Below are 18,642 nucleotides of genomic sequence, written 5' to 3' on the forward strand. Positions count from 1 at the left end.
AACTGCTGCTTCTGCAGTGTTTTTCGTTGGCAATGCCGGAGGAAATTGTGCTGAAGATCCACAAAGGATCTGGGACTTTGGAGAAGAGTAGCTAGGACATCTAGGTGGAGAGCTGGTTCACGTAACTATTCCACATAGTAGCACGACACCGACTTGACTCTGCTTCAATACATGCTTGGCTCAAGGTCCAGTTTTGATCTCCAAATCCTGGAACGGTCTGGGCCAGAGAGACGGTTGTTTTGAGCTCCTTGTTTTTGTGCTTCGCCAGCCTTTTCTCTGAAACACAGTTTTCGCCTCTTCCTGGGAACAAGGCAAAATGGAAGTGTGGATACAGAGAGCAAAAGATATGTCCACCTCCCAGTTCTCCAACAAAGGGACATAGAAAGCTCAGTGGCAATCTGCTTTGAATGCAGAAGGTCCCAGGTCTCCCTTTCTGAATTTCCTTAGAGCATGCCATTGTAGACAACACGAAGGTAGATGTACCAATGGTTTGGCTTGGTATAAGGTGGCTTCCTTCGTTCCTATGCCCTAGGTCACATTACACATCCATCTAAAGCAGTATTAGTAAAGTCTCCAGAAGAAGTCTTTCTCATCACCTGATCCTTTTTAACCAGCAATTCTGGGAATAGAACCTCTGTGAAGTCTATTACAGTGGTACCTCGGGTTAAGAACTTAATTCGTTCCGCTGGTCCGTTCTTAACCTGAAACTGTTCTTAACCTGAGGTACCACTTTAGCTAATGGGGCCTCCCACTGCCACTGCACAATTTCTGTTCTCATCCTGACGCAAAGTTCTTAACCCGAGGTAATATTTCTGGGTTAGCGGAGTCTGTAACCTGAAGCGTATTTAACCTGAAGCGTATGTAACCCGAGGTACCACTGTACTAAGCTGTGGTCAGTCCTCATACTCATCATTTTTAAGACCCCCTCTCTGAAGAAATTTGCAAAAATTAAATTTCATTTTTATAAAACTTTTAAGTGGGAGCGTTAATTGGCTGTTATTATTTTTGTGTTTTTATATTGTAAACTGCCCCGTGATCCTTGCATGAAGGATGTTATCTAAATTAAAAACAATAATAGCATTAGTAATTGTTCTTCTTATCAAAAGCGTAACATACAAGTACTTTGGAATCCAGAGTATGCAATGTATGCTTGCATTTTGAAAAATCTTAATTTAAATACACACACACACAAAAAAAATAAAAAGTAGTGTCGGTTTTTTATTTTTTTACATTACAAGCTGGCATTTGTAGGTAAACACTTTGGAAGAACAAAGCAAAAGTTTCACCCGTTCTCTGGTCTTGGTGTGGAAGTGCTGACCTGGCTAATAAATCAGCATGTTTTTACGAGGCAATGCAAGGTCTGTATTTTTAACCTTAAGTGCTGTTCTCAGGAGGCCTGTCAAGGAACGAATCTGAAATACTGCGCTAAAGAGCGGAGGTAAGATTTCAAAGCCCACTGACAGCCATTGGGAGCGAAACATTTTACTTAGTCCCCGCGTGGAGGTCCTCACTTGACACAAAGTTTGATGGAAAGGTCATCGCACAATGCAGTGGAAATAGAAGTGTCAGAATCATTCACGGCGCGAGGGAAAATTAGGGCAGCAGACAGGGTGATATGAGAGAGAAGTAGGCCAACAGACTTTCAGCTTGGCCGTGTGGAATTCGTGCGATGGGGGGAGAATATTTGTGCTTTTTGGGTGGAGCAAGCAGCTCTGTCGTAAACCAAGTCTTGGTTGCATGTGCCACAACTCAGTTGACAGCTCTCAACAGCCAGCATGGCCAATGATCAAGGATGATGGGAGTTGTAGTTTGGCAATATCTAGAGAGCCACAAGCTGACCACCTTGGGGCAGAATCTCTGTGTGCAGAGCCAAAATGGGGCCCTAAGGGCTTAGTTTGCAAACGGTGGGAAGGATGTGTGGTCCTTTAGTTGGTACCAACTATAGTTGTACCTTGGTTTTCGAACAGCTTAGTTCTTGAATGTTTTGGCTCCTGAACACTGCAAACCCAGAAGTGACTGTTCCGGTTTGCGAACTATTTTTGGAAGCTGAATGTCCGACAGGTCTGCTGCAGCTTCTGATTGGCTGCAGGAGCTTCCTGAAGCCAATTGGAAGCCGCACTTTGGTTTCCGAACGTTTTGGAAGTTGGAACGGACTTCTCCAGAACGGATTCTGTTTGACTTCCAAGGTACAACCGTGTAGCAAATAGGCACGTTGAATTTTTCAGCTTTCAATTTCCAAAAATGAGTGGGGCCAAAATTTTGTAACATGACTTAGGAATTCAGTATATGTTTTGGTTAAATTAATATAATTGAGTTTGGCCTGGTAAGTAAAATGTGTGTAAAAGTGCATAGAAATCATGAAAAATGATTGCCTAGCATTTGCAGTTATTTTATAAAAATAATAATAGTAATAATAATTTCATTATTTATACCCTTTCTACCTGGGCAGCTTCCAACACTGTTGTTGTTGTTGTTGTTGTTGTTGTTGTTGTTGTTACCTGACAATTTCAAAAGGTAAAATTAAAATTCTGTTTTCCCAAAAGAAGTTTGTGTTTCTGCATCAAACATAGACTTGTCAAGCTAAATAATGTCCAACCACAAACATAATAGCAGATTTGAATTCCTCACATCCCCAAAAACATATTTTAAAGACCCCTCACTGAACAAATTTGCAAAAAAATAAGTTTAACCCCCTAAAATGACATGCCTTACTGTAGCAAGATTGTAAAAGAGCGGCTCTTGGCCCTGAAGCCAGGAATGCTGGATTAAGGCCTGAATGAAAGCAAAAATTTGTACCTAGGAAGGAACATAGGAAACTGTGGGTGGCGCTGTGGGTTAAACCACAGAGCCTAGGACTTGCCGATCAGAAGGTTGGCGGTTCGAATCCCCCGCGATGGGGTGAGCTCCCGTTGCTCGGTCCCTGCTCCTGCCAACCTAGCAGTTTGAAAGCACGTCAAAGCGCAAGTAGATAAATAGGTACCACTCTGGCGGGAAGGTAAACGGCGTTTCCGTGCGTTGCTCTGGTTCGCCAGAAGCGGCTTAGTCATGCTGGTCACATGACCTGGAAGCTGCACGCCGGCTCCCTCGGCCAATAAAGCGAGATGAGCACCGCCGCCCCAGAGTCGGTCACGACTGGACCAATGGTCAGGGGTCCCTTTACCTTTTATGTGTCCCTCTAGCTCTGTATTGTCTCTGCACTGGTTGGCAGCAGCTATCCTGGGTTAAAAGCAGGAATCTCTCCTATCCCTACCTGGAGATGTAAGAGGTGGAACTTGGGAACTTTTGCATGCAAGACAAATGCTCTAGGACAGAGTTACAACCATTCCCCAAACTCCTTTTCCTTAAAAAAAAGTGTGGTGTACATTAAAAGTACTTAATCCCCCTTTTAAAGCGTGGCGATCATAGACATACCCTTATTATGTCTTCAAGCTGATACTGGATGGGAAAGCAACACGGGCTGAGTTGAAGGTATTCCCAGGAGTTTTGTAATAAAATTCCTGTGCTATCCAGGAGGTTAATTGCCTCCTTAGGTAACCTTAAAAGCCGAAGCGTCTGCACAATATTTCTTCCGTGCTTCTGTTTGTACACAATGTTAAGATGCGGCTGTTTTAAAAACGTAATTCAGTGCGCTTCTGTAAGAAAATACTTTTTTTAAAAAAAAACAGCACCTTTCCCCCAATAGTATTCTACTCCTGTCTGCATTATAAAAATGGTGAAGTATGGAGGTCAATGAAATGCGCTGATTAATTTAATGAAGTAGCATCTGCTATCAATGTTTTCATTATAATGAGAAGCAACAATTTGGAATGAAATTTACAGGTTGAGTAAAAAAAACCCACAAAAAACCCCAAACACACACACCTGTGCCAAATGTGCTCTCTGACTGAAATGTATGATGACTGGAATATATATGAGGGACTATGCAGCCTTTTGTTTCTACTGCCAGCTTAAATCGTATTTGCAATCGTGGAGCACTCTGTGAAATCTCAGGTGGGGGAAGTCGCAGGTGCTTTGGGCAACCATCCACCAGGGTTACGTTCAATTCAGAGGCGATTGCCTGGGGGTCAAAATATGCACGTGGAGCTTTCAAGGCTGCAGTTCCTTATTTTACATTTTTGCTTCGTTTTGGATGATTGGTAGGGCTGGCGTCAGATGGGGGGAATCATCAGGCAGTTGCCATGGCCCAGCAAGGGGACCACATCCATCCCTCTGGGTCCCACACCACTTCCTCCCCGTTGTCTCTGTCTGTTTACCTGCCCCATTCTTTACTTGTGAACAGTGACAAGAAGAAGGAAAAGGACAAAAAAACCCACCTCTGTGTTCCTAGTCCTCTCCCTTCTGTGCTGTAATATAGCTGGGCTTGGGGAGAGGAGATTATTGAATTGGCAGTGGTGACATTGTCAAGGAGGAGTGGGGCAGCTAGGAAGGATTTTTGTTGGGGAGGGGCAGAACCTCAGTTAGGTATGTATTTTTATTGGTTTTTCTTGATTGGGGGGGTGGGAGCTGCCCCTTCCCCCCTCCCTGACTACGCCCATGGGGGCAACTGCAGACAACTTGCCAGTGGAGGCTAACTCGTAAGGGCAAATGGGGCAATGTGCTGTTAAATTCCGCCTTGATTCCTCCAAGCCCACGTTCCAGTCAAGAGAGTGGACCTGGCTGCCAGGTTCTTCCTCCTTAAGTCTCAGTGTTGCCCTTGAAGAACTATCATCGGCTCCATTGACTGTTGCCCTCCTTGCCCTACCAGTTCCATTGAGCACCACCCACCATTGCAACTTACCCAAGGATCCCACAAAACCTGGGGCTGGCATGGGTGAGAAGAGAGGATTTCTTTCTTTGTTTCCAGTGATAGATCCATATTTGCTGAACGTTCTCACAGAGCTAGAAAACTTGGGAGTTCTTCAACTAAGTTTTAGTCAAGGTGTTGTTGTTGTTGTTGTTTAGTCGTTTATTCCTGTCCGACTCTTTGTGACCCCATGGACCAGAGCAGGCCAGGCACTCCTGTCTTCCACTGCCTCCCGCAGTCAAACTCATGCTGGTAGCTTCGAGAACACTGTCCAACCATCTCATCCTCTGTTGTCCCCTTCTCCTTGTGCCCTCCATGTTTCCCAACATCAGGGTCTTTTCCAGGGAGTCTTCTCTTCTCATGAGGTGGCCAAAGTATTGGAGCCTCAGCTTCATGATCTGTCCTTCCAGTGAGCACTCAGGGCTGATTTCCTTCAGAATGGATAGGTTTGACCTTCTTGCAGTCCATGGGACTCTCAAGAGTCTCCTCCTGCAGCATAATTCAAAAGCATCAATTCTTCGGTGATCAGCCTTCTTTGTGGTCCAGCTCTCCCTTCCATACATCACTACTGGGAAAACCATAGCTTTAACTATACGGACCTTTGTTGGCAAGGTGATGTCTCTGCTTTTTAAGATGACCCACTGAAATGGATGAACAGGAATAAGTTAGGTCCATCAATTTCAGTAGGACTGCTCAAGAGCAAAACTTAGTTGCATACCACCCCTTGGTCCCTCAAGACTGGTGGTGGTGTTTATTAAATTTGCACGCCACCCTTCATGCATGGATCTCAGTTCACAACATAAAATTGCCATATAAAAAACATGAACTGCATAATAAAGATAAGAAGAAACACAAACCAGTCCAACGACACATTTAAAAGCACATTGGATCTCAATGAGCCAAAGTCTCAGTTGAAGAATAACGTTTTTGCTTGACGTCTAAAGATATGTAACGAGGGTGCCAGTCAAACCTCCCTGGGGAGAACATTCCACAAATGGGGAAGCACCTCAGAAAAGACCCGTTCTTTTGTTGCCCCTCTTCAGACTCCTCATGGAAGGCGTCAGATGATGATCTCAGGGTTTCGAGTCAGTTCATATGGAGAGAGGCAGTGCTTGAGGTACAATGGTACCTCGGGTTAAGTACTTAATTCGTTCCAGAGGTCTGTTCTTAACCTGAAACTGTTCTTAACCTGAAGCACCACTTTAGCTAATGGAGCCTCCTGCTGCCGCAGCGCCGCCGGAGCACAATTTCTGTTCTCATCCTGAAGCAAAGTCCTGGCCTAGGATTGGTGTAATATGCTCAAACCATGTTCCTCCAGTGAGCAACCTGATCGCCGAATTCTGCACTAGCTGAAGATTTTGAACCGCCTTCAGGCACAACCCTATGGGACTTCCCCATCACTGAAGCAAAAGAGCCTTACTGCAATCTGTCATTCTTTGGTTTACCTGCAATAATAATTACAAAGTTGTTTGTCAGCTTGGAGAGGAGGGGAATTAGATTGAATTGAGGTTGAATTACACTATATACCAGATGGAATAGCCCTTGTGCTAAGATCTGCATGTTTTCGTGAGGGTAATAATACAGCTTCTTTAATGAGTTTAATTCCGGTCCCACAAGCAGAAATGATATCAACTTAGCCAATTAGCTTTTCAGATTCTCAGGATAGGAAAAGGGCATTCAGGTTTTACAACTCAGCTGTGAGGAACTGAAGTGGCTGTTAAATTTTGCTTTTCAGCACAAATGTCGCCAGAGCATCTAAAAATCTTATGTGGATACACAGGCCAAACCTCTAGTGTGGGGAGCTGTCTCCTCAGCTAGAGAATTAACTCAGTAAGACATTCTGTAGCAGAAGCACAAGAGAGATTTTCTCAGCAGCCATTACTCAATTAGATAGGCTTCCAATAAAACGAGCCTCGATTGTCCAGTCACAAGATCTAGCTCCTGGTGCTTCTTCTTCTGTGGACATCCTAGTTGTTTTCTGTCCTTCCTTTGAAGTGATGCCTCTGTTGTGGTCTGCAGTTTATTCTCTTGTTCATGGTTCACCTCAAACTAGCCAGTGGTGGTGCAGTGCTTGGAGTGTCAGACTAGGACTTGGGAGAACAGGGTTCGATTCCTCACTCTGCCATGATGCTCACTGGGTAACCTTGGGCCACTCACTACCTCCCAGCATGGATCTCCTTTGTGTGCATGTCACATGGAGGTGATGAAGCTGCCTTCAAGATCATAGCCCTTAGTTTTGCCTACACCAGAGACAGAAAGTCTGGGGATCAGCCTGACCAATGGGCAGGGGTGGTAAGAGCCGTAATCCAGCAATAACTGGAAGCCCATTGACTTCCCATCCCTGGTCCACACTGAGCAGCAGTGTGGCTTTAGGGTTTCTGACCAGAGTATTCTCCAGCCCTGCCTGTAGATGAACCTGGGACCTTCTGCTTGCAAAGCAAGCGATGTGCCACTGAGCTGAAGCACTGCTTTGGGTATTTAAACAACAACAAGAAACATTTGGGCCAGGGCCGTCTTACCCATAGGCACGTGGGGTGCGGGGCACGGGGCACCCGGGTGCCAGGCTCTCAGGGGCACCAGGCCAAGAGTCCGGGGCCTGAGAGTTGAGTCCAGGGAAGAGCCCGCACGTCGGTTGGAGCGCCGCAGCGGGCTCTTCTTCTGCGGGTGGTTATGTGCTGCGAGTTCGGGGGTGACCGAGCCAGTGAGATGCTGAGGCAGCCGGCTGTCTCCGCCCTCCTGCGTGCCTGGGACTGGGTAACCTGGGGGGGGGGAGACCGGGCAGATCTTTGCACCCCGGCGACGCATATGCTTAAGACAGCCCTGATTTGGGCATATGTGCATGTGACATATCTGCACAATATTTCTTTATCCCATTTTTTAATTCTTTATTTCCTTATCCCAGTTTCTTTACTGCAGAGAAAATCATTATTGCAGATCTTACTCTTTGCTGAAGGCAAAGGGTCGGCTCTTTGTAATGTAGGTCCCGTACTCACCAAATGTTGGGCATTTAATCTCAAAGGGAGCAACAGGAAGGGCAATAGGTTGAATTTGCTTTCAGGCTGAACGTCAAGCGCTGGCAGCAACACCGTTGATTCGTTTTTTTGCACTCCTTCGCTTCTGCACACACATACCCTGCCCTCTGTTAAATTGAATTTTATTATGATTGCCCAGTGTTTCCTTACAGAGGCCAGGATGTAAAGAGCCAAATGGTTATTTCATCTGAATGGAGATTAAGGTCTCAAGGCAATAGTTTGATAGAGAGAGTGTAACTTTCATACTTCTCATTACTGGAGCAATTGGAGATGCTGGGAGATGCTCTTCACTTTATTGGGAGCATGGAATATGTCTTGGCACATCCAAAAGTACTCATGGAAAGTGCCGTTTACTTATCACCAGGTGCTGATTGCAAATACCTTTTTAAAATAAAATAAAATCCAGTGTTCTGTCCCCCATCCATTTGCAACCAATGAGTAAGTATGTGGGATTTTGTATTTATTTATTTTGGGCAGTGTGAAGGCAGATATATGGTGAATTAAATATTAATTTGTTGGAACCTAAGGAAAGACCAGGTGCCTAACATTTACTGGGGGGGGGGCGGGCTCTTATTTCCAAAGTTATTTGGATGATGTCGGTAGCAGAAACATTTTTTTAAAAAATCATATTTACAGTAGGACAAATTAAGGATCAGCATATGAGATACCTATAAAATAAATAACAAATATCAAGAGATTTAAACATTGCAACAAAGTTTTGACTGTTAGTGAGCTACTACAGCTGTTATGGGGGTACTGTTATGTGTGTGTGTGTGTGTGTGATGCATTTTTGTAAGAATGTGGCACTGCTATAGTGTGTTTATGTTTTTAAATATGTCATTATCCCCTTGGAGACTTTCGTTTAGCAGGCTATTTAAAAAGTCAAATAAACAAACAAAAGTGATCGGAAGCGAAAACCGGAAAATATAACTTTGTCACAAGAACCGCAGCATGCTAAAATGTTTAAAAATTACAAAGTGGAAAGCAGTTGGGCACATGTATCTGGGGGAGGGTTTTTCACAACCGAGGGGGCCACTGTGGAAAAGACCCTTTCTCTCACAGCCATCTGCAATATCCCAGTTGATGGGGAGCACCTGGAAAAGGACTTCGGATGATTATCTCAAGGTCTGGGCAGCTCATATTCCACAGGGGGTGGTCTGAAAACATGGGAGGCCACCACCTAGCTGAAGCTAAGCAGGTACAGGTGTGCTCAGTTGGGTGACCGCCTGGGAATCACGTTTGTGCTGCCTTTGATCCCGTGACAAAAGAAAGGCAGGATATAAACGTAAGAATTCATTTCTTACAAGCTTTTCAAACTAAAAAGCTCTCAAGGGCTTTTGAAGGTCAAAACCAGCAATCGGACTTGGAAATGGACCCAAAGTCACTGGGGATGATAGAAAATAGGCGTAACACGCTCGTGGTGCCTGGTCCCAGTTTCCTGGCAGCTATACTGTGCAGTTTTCAAAGGCAGTGTTGCAGAAATCTAAAACAGAAAATTATATATGTGGAGAGATGCGAATGCCCTTGAAACACTGCAGAAACGGCTGGGTGTTCTTCATAACCGCCTTTGCTCGTTCCCTTATTCTTACTACATGCAAAATCTTTCATACTCCTTCAAAATAAAAAGCAGGTATTTTTGAGCATTTTCCCCCCACCTGCTCCCAAACTCAGCTCTTTTGAAGGAGGAGACTGCCTCCTTCTGCCTGCACAAGGTCACCCCAATGTCCCCTTGCTCTTATGATGCCTAAAACATCTCCTCTTCTGCTGCTTTCGAATGAGACTGAACCGAACCTCATTATTTCTGCCTAGCTTCTCGAAATGCTCCTGTTACTGGCACAAGCCTCCAAGGGTTGTAAGAGGCCTTTTCTGCTCCTGGGTTTGCTTCTGTTCTGTGTGTGTGTGTGTGTGTGTGGCCTTTGTTGTATTAATGGATTCAAACTGTGAAATGCCCGCTTTGTTCCCCTGGGCATTGTTCTTCAGTTCTTGTCTTGACCTTTCTTCTTCTGCTGAGAGGAAACATTAGTCTAATTGTGAAGCTATCTTGCTTGACTTTAAAGCACTATCTCCTGGGAAGGTTAATCTCTCATTTTTGCCTCTCTCTCCTTTCCTCCCTTTAAAGATTCATCTTCTAACTACATCAGACAACTTGAAACAAAAGTCAAACTGCTAGAGGACGACAATAAACTTCTCTCTCAGGTAGGTGGGCTTTCGAAAGCATGTGTCGCTACCCTGGTTCCCCCTTCCAATGGAGCAACGGCTGGTGTGGACCAAGAGGGACCTGAATTTTGACGGGAACGTACCTTCAATGGCTGACAGAGGATCCGACCAGCTTCCTTGCTTCACTAAGCATAAACTGAATTTTGAAACTCTGAAATTGAAAATGGTTAATCTATTTTCACACCATTATTATTATTATTATTATTATTATTATTATTATTATTATTACCTGGGACAGGGCCATGCAACCCAAAGAAATGAGGTGGGAGGGAGAAGGAGAGAGATAAGGGAACAGCACCCCCATCCCAGCAGCTAAATGGGCTGGCAGCTGAATATTTTTTCAGTACTGGAAACGGGATAGTGTCCTCCACCCCACTCTTGCTAATGGAGGTCCACAGCTCCGTCAGCCAAGGTGCTGAGGAGGACAGCAGGGGGCTTTCCCTGCTGCCCCCCACCTTCCCCACATTTTCCACTTGAGGCAGTTGCTTCACTCAGTTAGGCCTGGCTCTGCTCACTGCTGTACTATGTTCTAGATCAGGAGTGGGGTACCTTGGGACCTCTGAACTACAACTCCCATCAGGCTTGTGACTGGGGATGATGGGAATTGTAGTTCAGCAACATCTGGGGGCAAGGGTTCCCCACATCTGTTCCAGTTAAGAATGAAACTACCGTATTTTTCGCTCTATAAGATGCACCAGACCACAAGACGTACCTAGTTTTTGGAGGAGGAAAACAAGAAAAAAAATATTCTGAATCTCAGAAGCCAGAACAGCAAGAGGGATCGCTGCACAGTGAAAGCAGCAATCCCTCTTGCTGTTCTGGCTTCTGTGATAGCTGCGCAGCCTGCATTCGCTCCATAAGATGCACACACATTTCCCCTTACTTTTTAGAAGGGGAAAAGTGAGTCTTATAGAGCAAAAAAGACGGTAACTTCTTGGTCCTCTGGAGTGAGTATATTGTATAAGACATTGTTTTGAAGCAAGGGTTGTGGCTGTCTCTTAAATTTTAAAGGATTGAACTGGCTGAGCTCTGCGTATCTTAGGAACATGTCTCACTATATAAACCTTTCCCCCCCTTTAAGATCCTCCCAAGAACCCCCTGCTGCTTCAGATGCCTCAAAGGCAAAATATTTGTCATCTGAGTCACCTACAGAGGAAACCCTCCACAATTGCTATGAAATGTCCCCACTTTTTCCTATTAGTTTTAATGCTTATTTTAAAGTTATAATGCTATATTTTAATGTTTCACTTTGTTAGTTCTGTGCTGTAAGTATGTCACTACACCAGATTGAATGTAGCCAATTTTTATTTTAATGTAATCTGCATCGGAGATAACTAGGTGTAAATGGAGGAGACAGCTATCTGAAATGATGAAAAGAATTCCCCATTGCACCACAGAGGAGTCCAAGGCTTGTTCTGGAACACTGAGTAATTTTTTTTATGTGGCACATCCATGACCAAAGGGACATGGGAAACCTCCTTATGCTAGGTCAGATCATTGCTCCACAGAGCCCAAAGCTATCTTCTTGAAGTGGCACTGAATCACCCAAGGCTTAGGGTGCTTCTTCCAGCCTTCTGAGATCCGATAGAAGTACAGTGGTACCTCGGGTTACAGACGCTTCAGGTTACAGACTCCGCTAACCTGGAAGTAGTACCTCGGGTTAAGAACTTTGCTTTAGGGTGAGAACAGAAATCGTGTAGTGGCGTGGCAGCAGCAGGAGGCCCCATTAGCTAAAGTGGTACCTCAAGTTAAGAACAGTTTCAGGTTAAGAACAGAATGAAGTTCTTGACCCGAGGTACCACTGTATGTCCTATTGCAATTAATGGTGCTTACTCCCCAAATAATCTGTGGGAGGTTGGCAATGTGCTGAAATGCAGGGGCTGATGGATAGTTTTAGCCTGGAACTTTGAAATTCCGAGTCACATGTTCCAGTAGTAATTATTGTCAGATGCTTTTATTTTTATTTCAAGAAAGCCAAGTTATTATCACTAAAATAAAAAAAAATAGGTAGATGGGCTCTTTTGGCAGTGTGGCCTGTTGCCAGGCAACAAGCCATGGATTGGATCTTGGTGACTGGCTCCCTGTTCAATATGCCCTTGGCCTGACTTCTTCCTGCTTTGTGTGTGCTGCACAAAAAAACACCAGAGGGTACTTTATCTGTTTACCCCCCCCTTTTTAAAAACATATATATGAGGTCAAAAGCAGGATCAATAACTAATAGTTGAAAAGTGCAGGGGCAATTAAAAAAACAAGCAAACAGCAATTTTCCATGTTCTTCTCCATAGCAGGTGATGTTCGTTCTGCAATTGGGCCTCTGAGATTAGGGAACCGCTGAAGAAATGTTCCAGTTGGAATTTAGCAGATTTGTTTGTTTGTTTGTTTATTTTACACCAAATCTGGCACTCTAAAAAAACAAACCCAGAAAACAAAAAGGCTGATTAACAATTTCAAGCCATGGCAGACTGGGGGGGTGGAGACCTTTGCTGACACAGATTGTCACATAGACAACGGAGCAAATTTGTTTTCTTCCGCCTAGCCCTAGAGCCTTGGCCAACCTGTTGCCCTCCAATGTTGTTGGACTTCAACTCCCATCAGCCCCTGCCAGCACACTTGTTTTTGCTTAACCTAACACAATTAAAAGGGGGGAACTCCAATAATAAGTAGGTAGGCTGGGACCACTCTTTAAAACAACACCTTTTAAAAGAACTAGGTTGGTCAGGCCCCAGATTCCATCCTTGAGAAATCAAAGAACCCCATCTAGAAAAGAAGGGGCTTTGTAGTTAGTCTCGTTATCAAAATAATAATTACCCCACTCCCAAATAATTAAAAGCATGCAGATCTAAAATGGATAGCCTGACAAATGTACATCAACAGTATCTCTAACAACAGGCATGGCAGGTTCAAAGGAACCTCTGGAATGTATCCTTCTATTCACACGAGACTAGCATTCTGCCTTCTCATGTGTTGAAAGACTGCAGAGATGTCAGGAAGTGTGGAATGACGAGGTGCATTGAGAAATCCTTTGCTAACTTAATTTCGCTCTCTTCTCAAGGAGACACAATGGGAGCCTTGACGCATCACAGAGCATCAACTGAGCAGGTCAAGTGACTTGTTCCTGAGACAGGCTTCTGGTAGCAAAGGGTCTTTCAGGGGGTGGGGGTTATTTGCAACAGGAACACTTTTTTAAAAAAAACAAAAAGCTTGCAGTATAGTTTTCAGCCGGAAGATCGAATTTCCTTAGATGAAGCAGTATTTTGCTTCTGTGTTTAGAAGCTGGAAAGATGCCAGGTAGCCTTCCATAATCACCAGCGAGTCACTAATCTCTTAATGCATGGGCATTTGTTAGGACCTCAGATTTCATCACTCCGGGGGTCTTGTCTACACAACTTCCTACCAGCGAACTTACCAAAAGTCACTGAATGTCAGCATTCAAGGGTAAAAGCGTGCTGGGATCAGGCTGCGGTTCAGCCGGTGATCTTGTGAGCATCCAGCTATTCCAGGGGAAATTGGTCAGCTTTGAAGAAAACCATCTAACACAGCGGTTCTCAACCTGTGGGTCCCCAGATGTTGTTGGACTACAACTCCCATCATCCCTGAGCTCTGGCCATGCTAGCTAGGGGTGATGGGAGTTGTAGTTCAACAACATCTGGGGACCCACAGGTTGAGAAAGGCTGTATAGTCTAGGGTCTGGAGAAATATATGATGGGGGACACCTGACTTACTAGCAGTACATGTGAAAAGGTTCTAAGGGTCTTGGTGGACCACAAACCTAACATGAGTCAACAGTATGATGCAGCAGGGAGAAAAAGCTAATGCTATTCTAGGCTGCATCAACAGAAGTGTAGTGAGGGAAGTACTACTCTATTCTGCCTTGGTCAGACCACACCTGGAATACTGTTTCCAATTCTGGGCACCACAGTTTAAGAAGGATGTTGACAAGCTGGAACGTGTGCAGAGGAGGGCAACCAAGATGGTCAAGGGCTGGAAACCAAGCCTTATGAGGAACAGTTGAAGGAGCTGGGTATGTTTAGCCTGGAAAAGAGGAGACTGAGAGGAGATATGATAGCCATCTTCAAATATCTCAAGGGCTGTCACATGGTGGATGGAGCAAGCTTGTTGTCTCCTGCTCCGGAGGGTCAGACTCGAACCAGTGGCTTCAAGTTGCAAGAAAGGAGATTCCGACTAAACATCAGGAAAAGCTTTCTGACAGTAAGAGCTTTTTAACAGTGAAACTGGCTCTCTCGAGATGTTGTAGACTCTCCTTCCTTGGAGGTTTATAAGCAGAGGTTGGATGGCCATCTGTGCTAGAAGTTTCAGTTGATATTCCTGAATTGCAGGGGGTTGGACTAGATGGCTCCTGGGTTCCCCTGGACTGTTTCTATTGCACAAGAGGGGTTGGGTGGGATAGCAAAATATGAATCAGAATTCTGACCCTGAATTCATTTGTGCAGACTAAGTCTAAAGCATGCTGCTTTCACATGACAGTGCACGACTGCTCTCCGCTCTTCATGTATTCCTACTGAAGATGGCAGAAAACCCCATTAAGCAGAGGCAGCAGCCGCAGAGCAGCCTGGTTTTGTGGACTGAGCCCTTTATCTGTGCAGCTCAGTCCTGCGCAGGAAGACATCTAAAAATAGTATTGTGCTAACGCGTTTACCTCACTGGTTTGTCATGTTCAATTCGGGGAGAAATCGCAGATGAGTCACAGCAAATTTCATTCTTTAGAACTATAAAATGCACGTCGCTATCTGTGGTTTTTCTCTTCCGTTGCTCCCTGTAGTTCCCACCTTGCAGGTTGAGAAACAAGGCCAGGCTTCCCATTCCGCTGGGGGCTTTACATCACTACTGGCAAGGAGCCACAGCTCACTGGTAGAACACACGTGCTGCATTGCAGAAGGTCACAGGTTCAGGTCCCAGTGTCTCCAGGTAGGGAAGAACCCTGTATAAAATCTTGGAGAGCCACTGCCAGTCAGCACAGTTGGTACTAAGCTGCATTGACCAATAGTATCCTGCTTTCTCACAGTAGGGCAGCATCCTGTGTCCCATGATGTTTAGCGCAAGGACCATTTCCAGCCACAGATTTGGGGAATGTCATGTTTGTCATTGTAAAATAAAGAAGAGAACTTGTATGACAGCAAATTAAAAGGACAGCAAATTAATAATAATAATAATAATAATAATAATAATAATAATAATATTTTTTATTTATACCCCGCCCTCCCCGGCCAGAGCCAGGCTCAGGGCAGCTAACACCAATAAAATTACAGTAAAAACGTAAAAACATAATGGGGGGGGGGAGGAAACAATTTAAAATACCGGTTAAAATGCAATTTAAAATGCAGCCTCATTTTAAAAGTAGCCCATAGATCGAAACCATAAGGGAAGGGAAACATAAGGGTCAAACTGAGTCCAAACCAGAGTGGAACAGCTCTGTCTTGCAGGCCCTGCGGAAGGATGTCAAGTCCCACAGGGCCCTAGTCTCTTGTGACAGAGTGTTCCACCAAGTCGGGGCCAGTACTGAAAAGGCCCTGGCCCTAGTTGAGACCAATCTAACCACCTTGCGACCTGGGGCCTCAAAAATGTTGTCATTTGTGGACCTTAAGGTCCTCCGCGGGGCATACCAGGAGAGGCGGTCCCGTAGGTACGTGGGTCCTAGGCCTCATTGACATTTACTTATTCATTTTACTATGAAAAAGGAAGAGGCAGTATGCCTCTGAATACCAGATGCTGGGAATCACAAGTGGGGAGTTTGCTGTTGCATTCTGGCTTGCAGGCTTCCCATAGACATTGGGGTTTGCTGCTGTGGGAAGAGGACGCTGGACTAGATGGGCCACTGGCTTGATCCAGCAGCGATCCTTCAGATGTTCTTAGGATACATTTGATATTTCTCACTACAGCTGCCAGAATGTCCTTTTCTGCACAGCACTTAGATATTGCTGGTGTTAAAGAGATACAAGAAAGTGCTGTTAGAACCATACAACCATAGATTTGCAGAGTTGGAAGGGACCACAACGGTTATCATCCAGTCCACCCACCTGCAGTGCAGAATTATTTTTGCTTGAAACCATGACCCTGAGATTAAGAGTCTCATGGCCTGCCTGAGCCACTCTGAACATTCAGTAATAGTAATGCAAATGAAAGATGGGACATTTTGCATCTTTAAATTTCGATACCCTCTGGTCGTGACAGAAGGCGAGTCTTTCCCATGATGCACCTGCCAGAACTTTGTCGGGAAAGAGTAGCACCAAAGTCCTGCAATCATGGGGGTGATAGACTATGAAGAAATGCTGGGAATAGACCTATTCATATCTATGGATTTAAGATGCCTATAGCAAGTCCATTGATAGCAGTGGTTTTATTCTGAGTAGGGACAACATCAGATGTCACACACACATTGTTTGCTGCAAACTTGCCGAGTGTCGGATCAAGAAACCTTAAAAATAGATTTCACACCTTCTTGTCACCTTAACAATGTGAACCTGTGCAACACACACACACACACACACACACACACACACACACACCCTTCAATAAAAATCTCCAGAGAAGTTCCTAGGCCACCAACATAACTATCCTATCCTAGGTAACATGATGGGAGAAACTGTGGCCTAGTGAAACAGGGGTGGGGAATTTTCTCAGCCCAAGGTCCAAAATCCACCCAGGTCATTCCATTCTGAGAGGTGGGGGTCACATGTTAGTGGTGGGTGAGCTAAGAGGCTGAAGTGAGTGGAGCAATGACACTGAGTTTTCCCTTTGTACAGTTGGTAACTTTCTGCACACATCCCTGTGTCCCTCTCTGCTCTCTATCCAGAAAAGCAAGAGAAAAATACTACAGTTCAAGAAACCCATTGCAGCCAAACAAAAGTGTTCCAGGGTCCAAGGCAGGAGAGTGATGGCTGTTGTCTGCAGAAAGTGACAAAGCTCAGAGAGAGAGACATGTATGTCCTCATTTGACCCTGGGCTCCAGATTCCTCACCTGTGCAGTAAAATAAGGTTTGCTCTGCTCTTGAGGAGAGTTTGGAGCCTGGTTGTACAACCACTGTACTTAACAGTAGTGATCACTGGGCAATTTGTGTGGTGGGCCATTTCCCTCTGCCAACACGTACAGAATTGTGATTGCGTCCTGCCCTTTTTGCATAAGGTTTCAAGCTTCTCTAAGCTCAAAATCAAGGCTTGAAGGAAGGAGTGTACCGTATTTTTTGCTCTATAAGACTCACTTTTCCCCTTCTAAAAAGTAAGGGGAAATGTGTGTGCGTCTTATGGAGTAATGCAGGCTGCGCAGCTATCACAGAAGCCAGAACAGCAGGAGGGATTGCTGCTTTCACTGTGCAGCGATCCCTCTTGCTGTTCTGGCTTCTGAGATTCAGAATATTTTTTTTCTTGTTTTCCTCCTCCAAAAACTAGGTGCGTCTTGTGGTCTGGTGCATCTTATAGAGCGAAAAATACGGTAATTCTTGCTTGTTTTTCTTCTGAAACAAGTGCATACGTTTTCGTCCCCTCAGTTTTGGTTCCATGCGCTCGACTTTGCTCCCATGCTCAATAAGGGGATCGGCTGTCAAAATATCAGTGCGTGCTTCTAGCCTCTGTTCAGAACCAGCATGCCCAGAGGATTTTCCAGGTCAGAGATTGCCTCCACGTTCATTGGTTGTCTCTGACCCGGAAAAAAAGCCCAGATTTCAGTGGGGCTCACATTTCAATGGCAAGCCAGCAAGATGGGAAATGGGAAGAAAGTTTGTCACCCAGATGATGAAAGGGTTTCCATCAAAGCTTTGAGTGCCATGTCCTGCAGTGCTTTTAACAGATCTGAGAGCTAGGACTTGGTGGGATTCGCATTTTTGCATTTAGTGGATTCAAGTTGCATGACTCTTCTTTTTTCTTTTTTGCCTCTGGCTTAGTGCGCTGAACTTGCCACCTGCCACCTCTTGCTCTCCTGCTCAACCCTCTGTGTGAGGCTTGACTCATTAGCAGGTTGTGTGTCATGCAAGTAACTTCCACCGTGGGAAAAAACTTCCTGCCATGTCAGTCCAAAACAGCTAAAATGAGACATAGAGTCCTGTAGCAGCTTAAAAGCTAAGAAGCATTGCATTAGTCTACAGAGGCTTCATCAGATGCATGAAGGGATATTCCCATCTTACGGCATGATGCATTGGCTAAGTTTTTAAGGTGCTACAGCAAGGATAAGGAACAAATTAAGGCCAAAGACCTCATTTCTTCAGGGCTAACTTGGAGGCTATATGTCAGCAGTGAGTGGACCAGCTCTCTACACGCATTTCTGCCAGCTGGGATGCAGGTGGCACTGTGGTCTAAACCACTGAGCCTCTTGAGCTTGCCAATAGGTCAGCAGTTCGAATCCCTACAACGGGGAGAGCTCATATTGCTCTGTCCCAGCTCCTGCCAGCCTAGCAGCTTGAAAGCACACCAGTGCACGTAGATAAATAGGTACCGCTATGGCAGTAACATAAACGGTGTTTTCATGCACTCTGGTTTCCGTCAGGGTGTTCCGTTGCTCCAAAAGCGGTTTAGTCAACCCCATAGTTGCCTTTAACTGGACTTAGCCTTCCAGGGGTCCTTTACCTTTACCTATCCATACCTATCAGAAATAACACATGC

The 18,642-nt window shown here is 45.0% G+C and overlaps 1 protein-coding gene across 4 annotated transcripts in view; it reads left to right on the plus strand.

The window, feature by feature from the left end:
- The window catches only part of CCDC85C (coiled-coil domain containing 85C), a 168,776-nt gene that overhangs the window by 102,658 nt on the left and 47,476 nt on the right, over positions 1-18,642 (plus strand). For all 4 annotated transcript variants that reach the window (XM_053375507.1, XM_053375515.1, XM_053375488.1 and 1 more), the window contains one exon: positions 9,935-10,011. In XM_053375507.1, the coding sequence (XP_053231482.1) occupies positions 9,935-10,011 (77 nt within the window). The remainder of the gene's footprint in view (positions 1-9,934; positions 10,012-18,642) is intronic.

The sequence above is a fragment of the Podarcis raffonei genome, chromosome 1 (genome assembly GCF_027172205.1).
Source record: "Podarcis raffonei isolate rPodRaf1 chromosome 1, rPodRaf1.pri, whole genome shotgun sequence".
NCBI classification, from domain to species: Eukaryota; Metazoa; Chordata; class Lepidosauria; order Squamata; family Lacertidae; genus Podarcis; species Podarcis raffonei.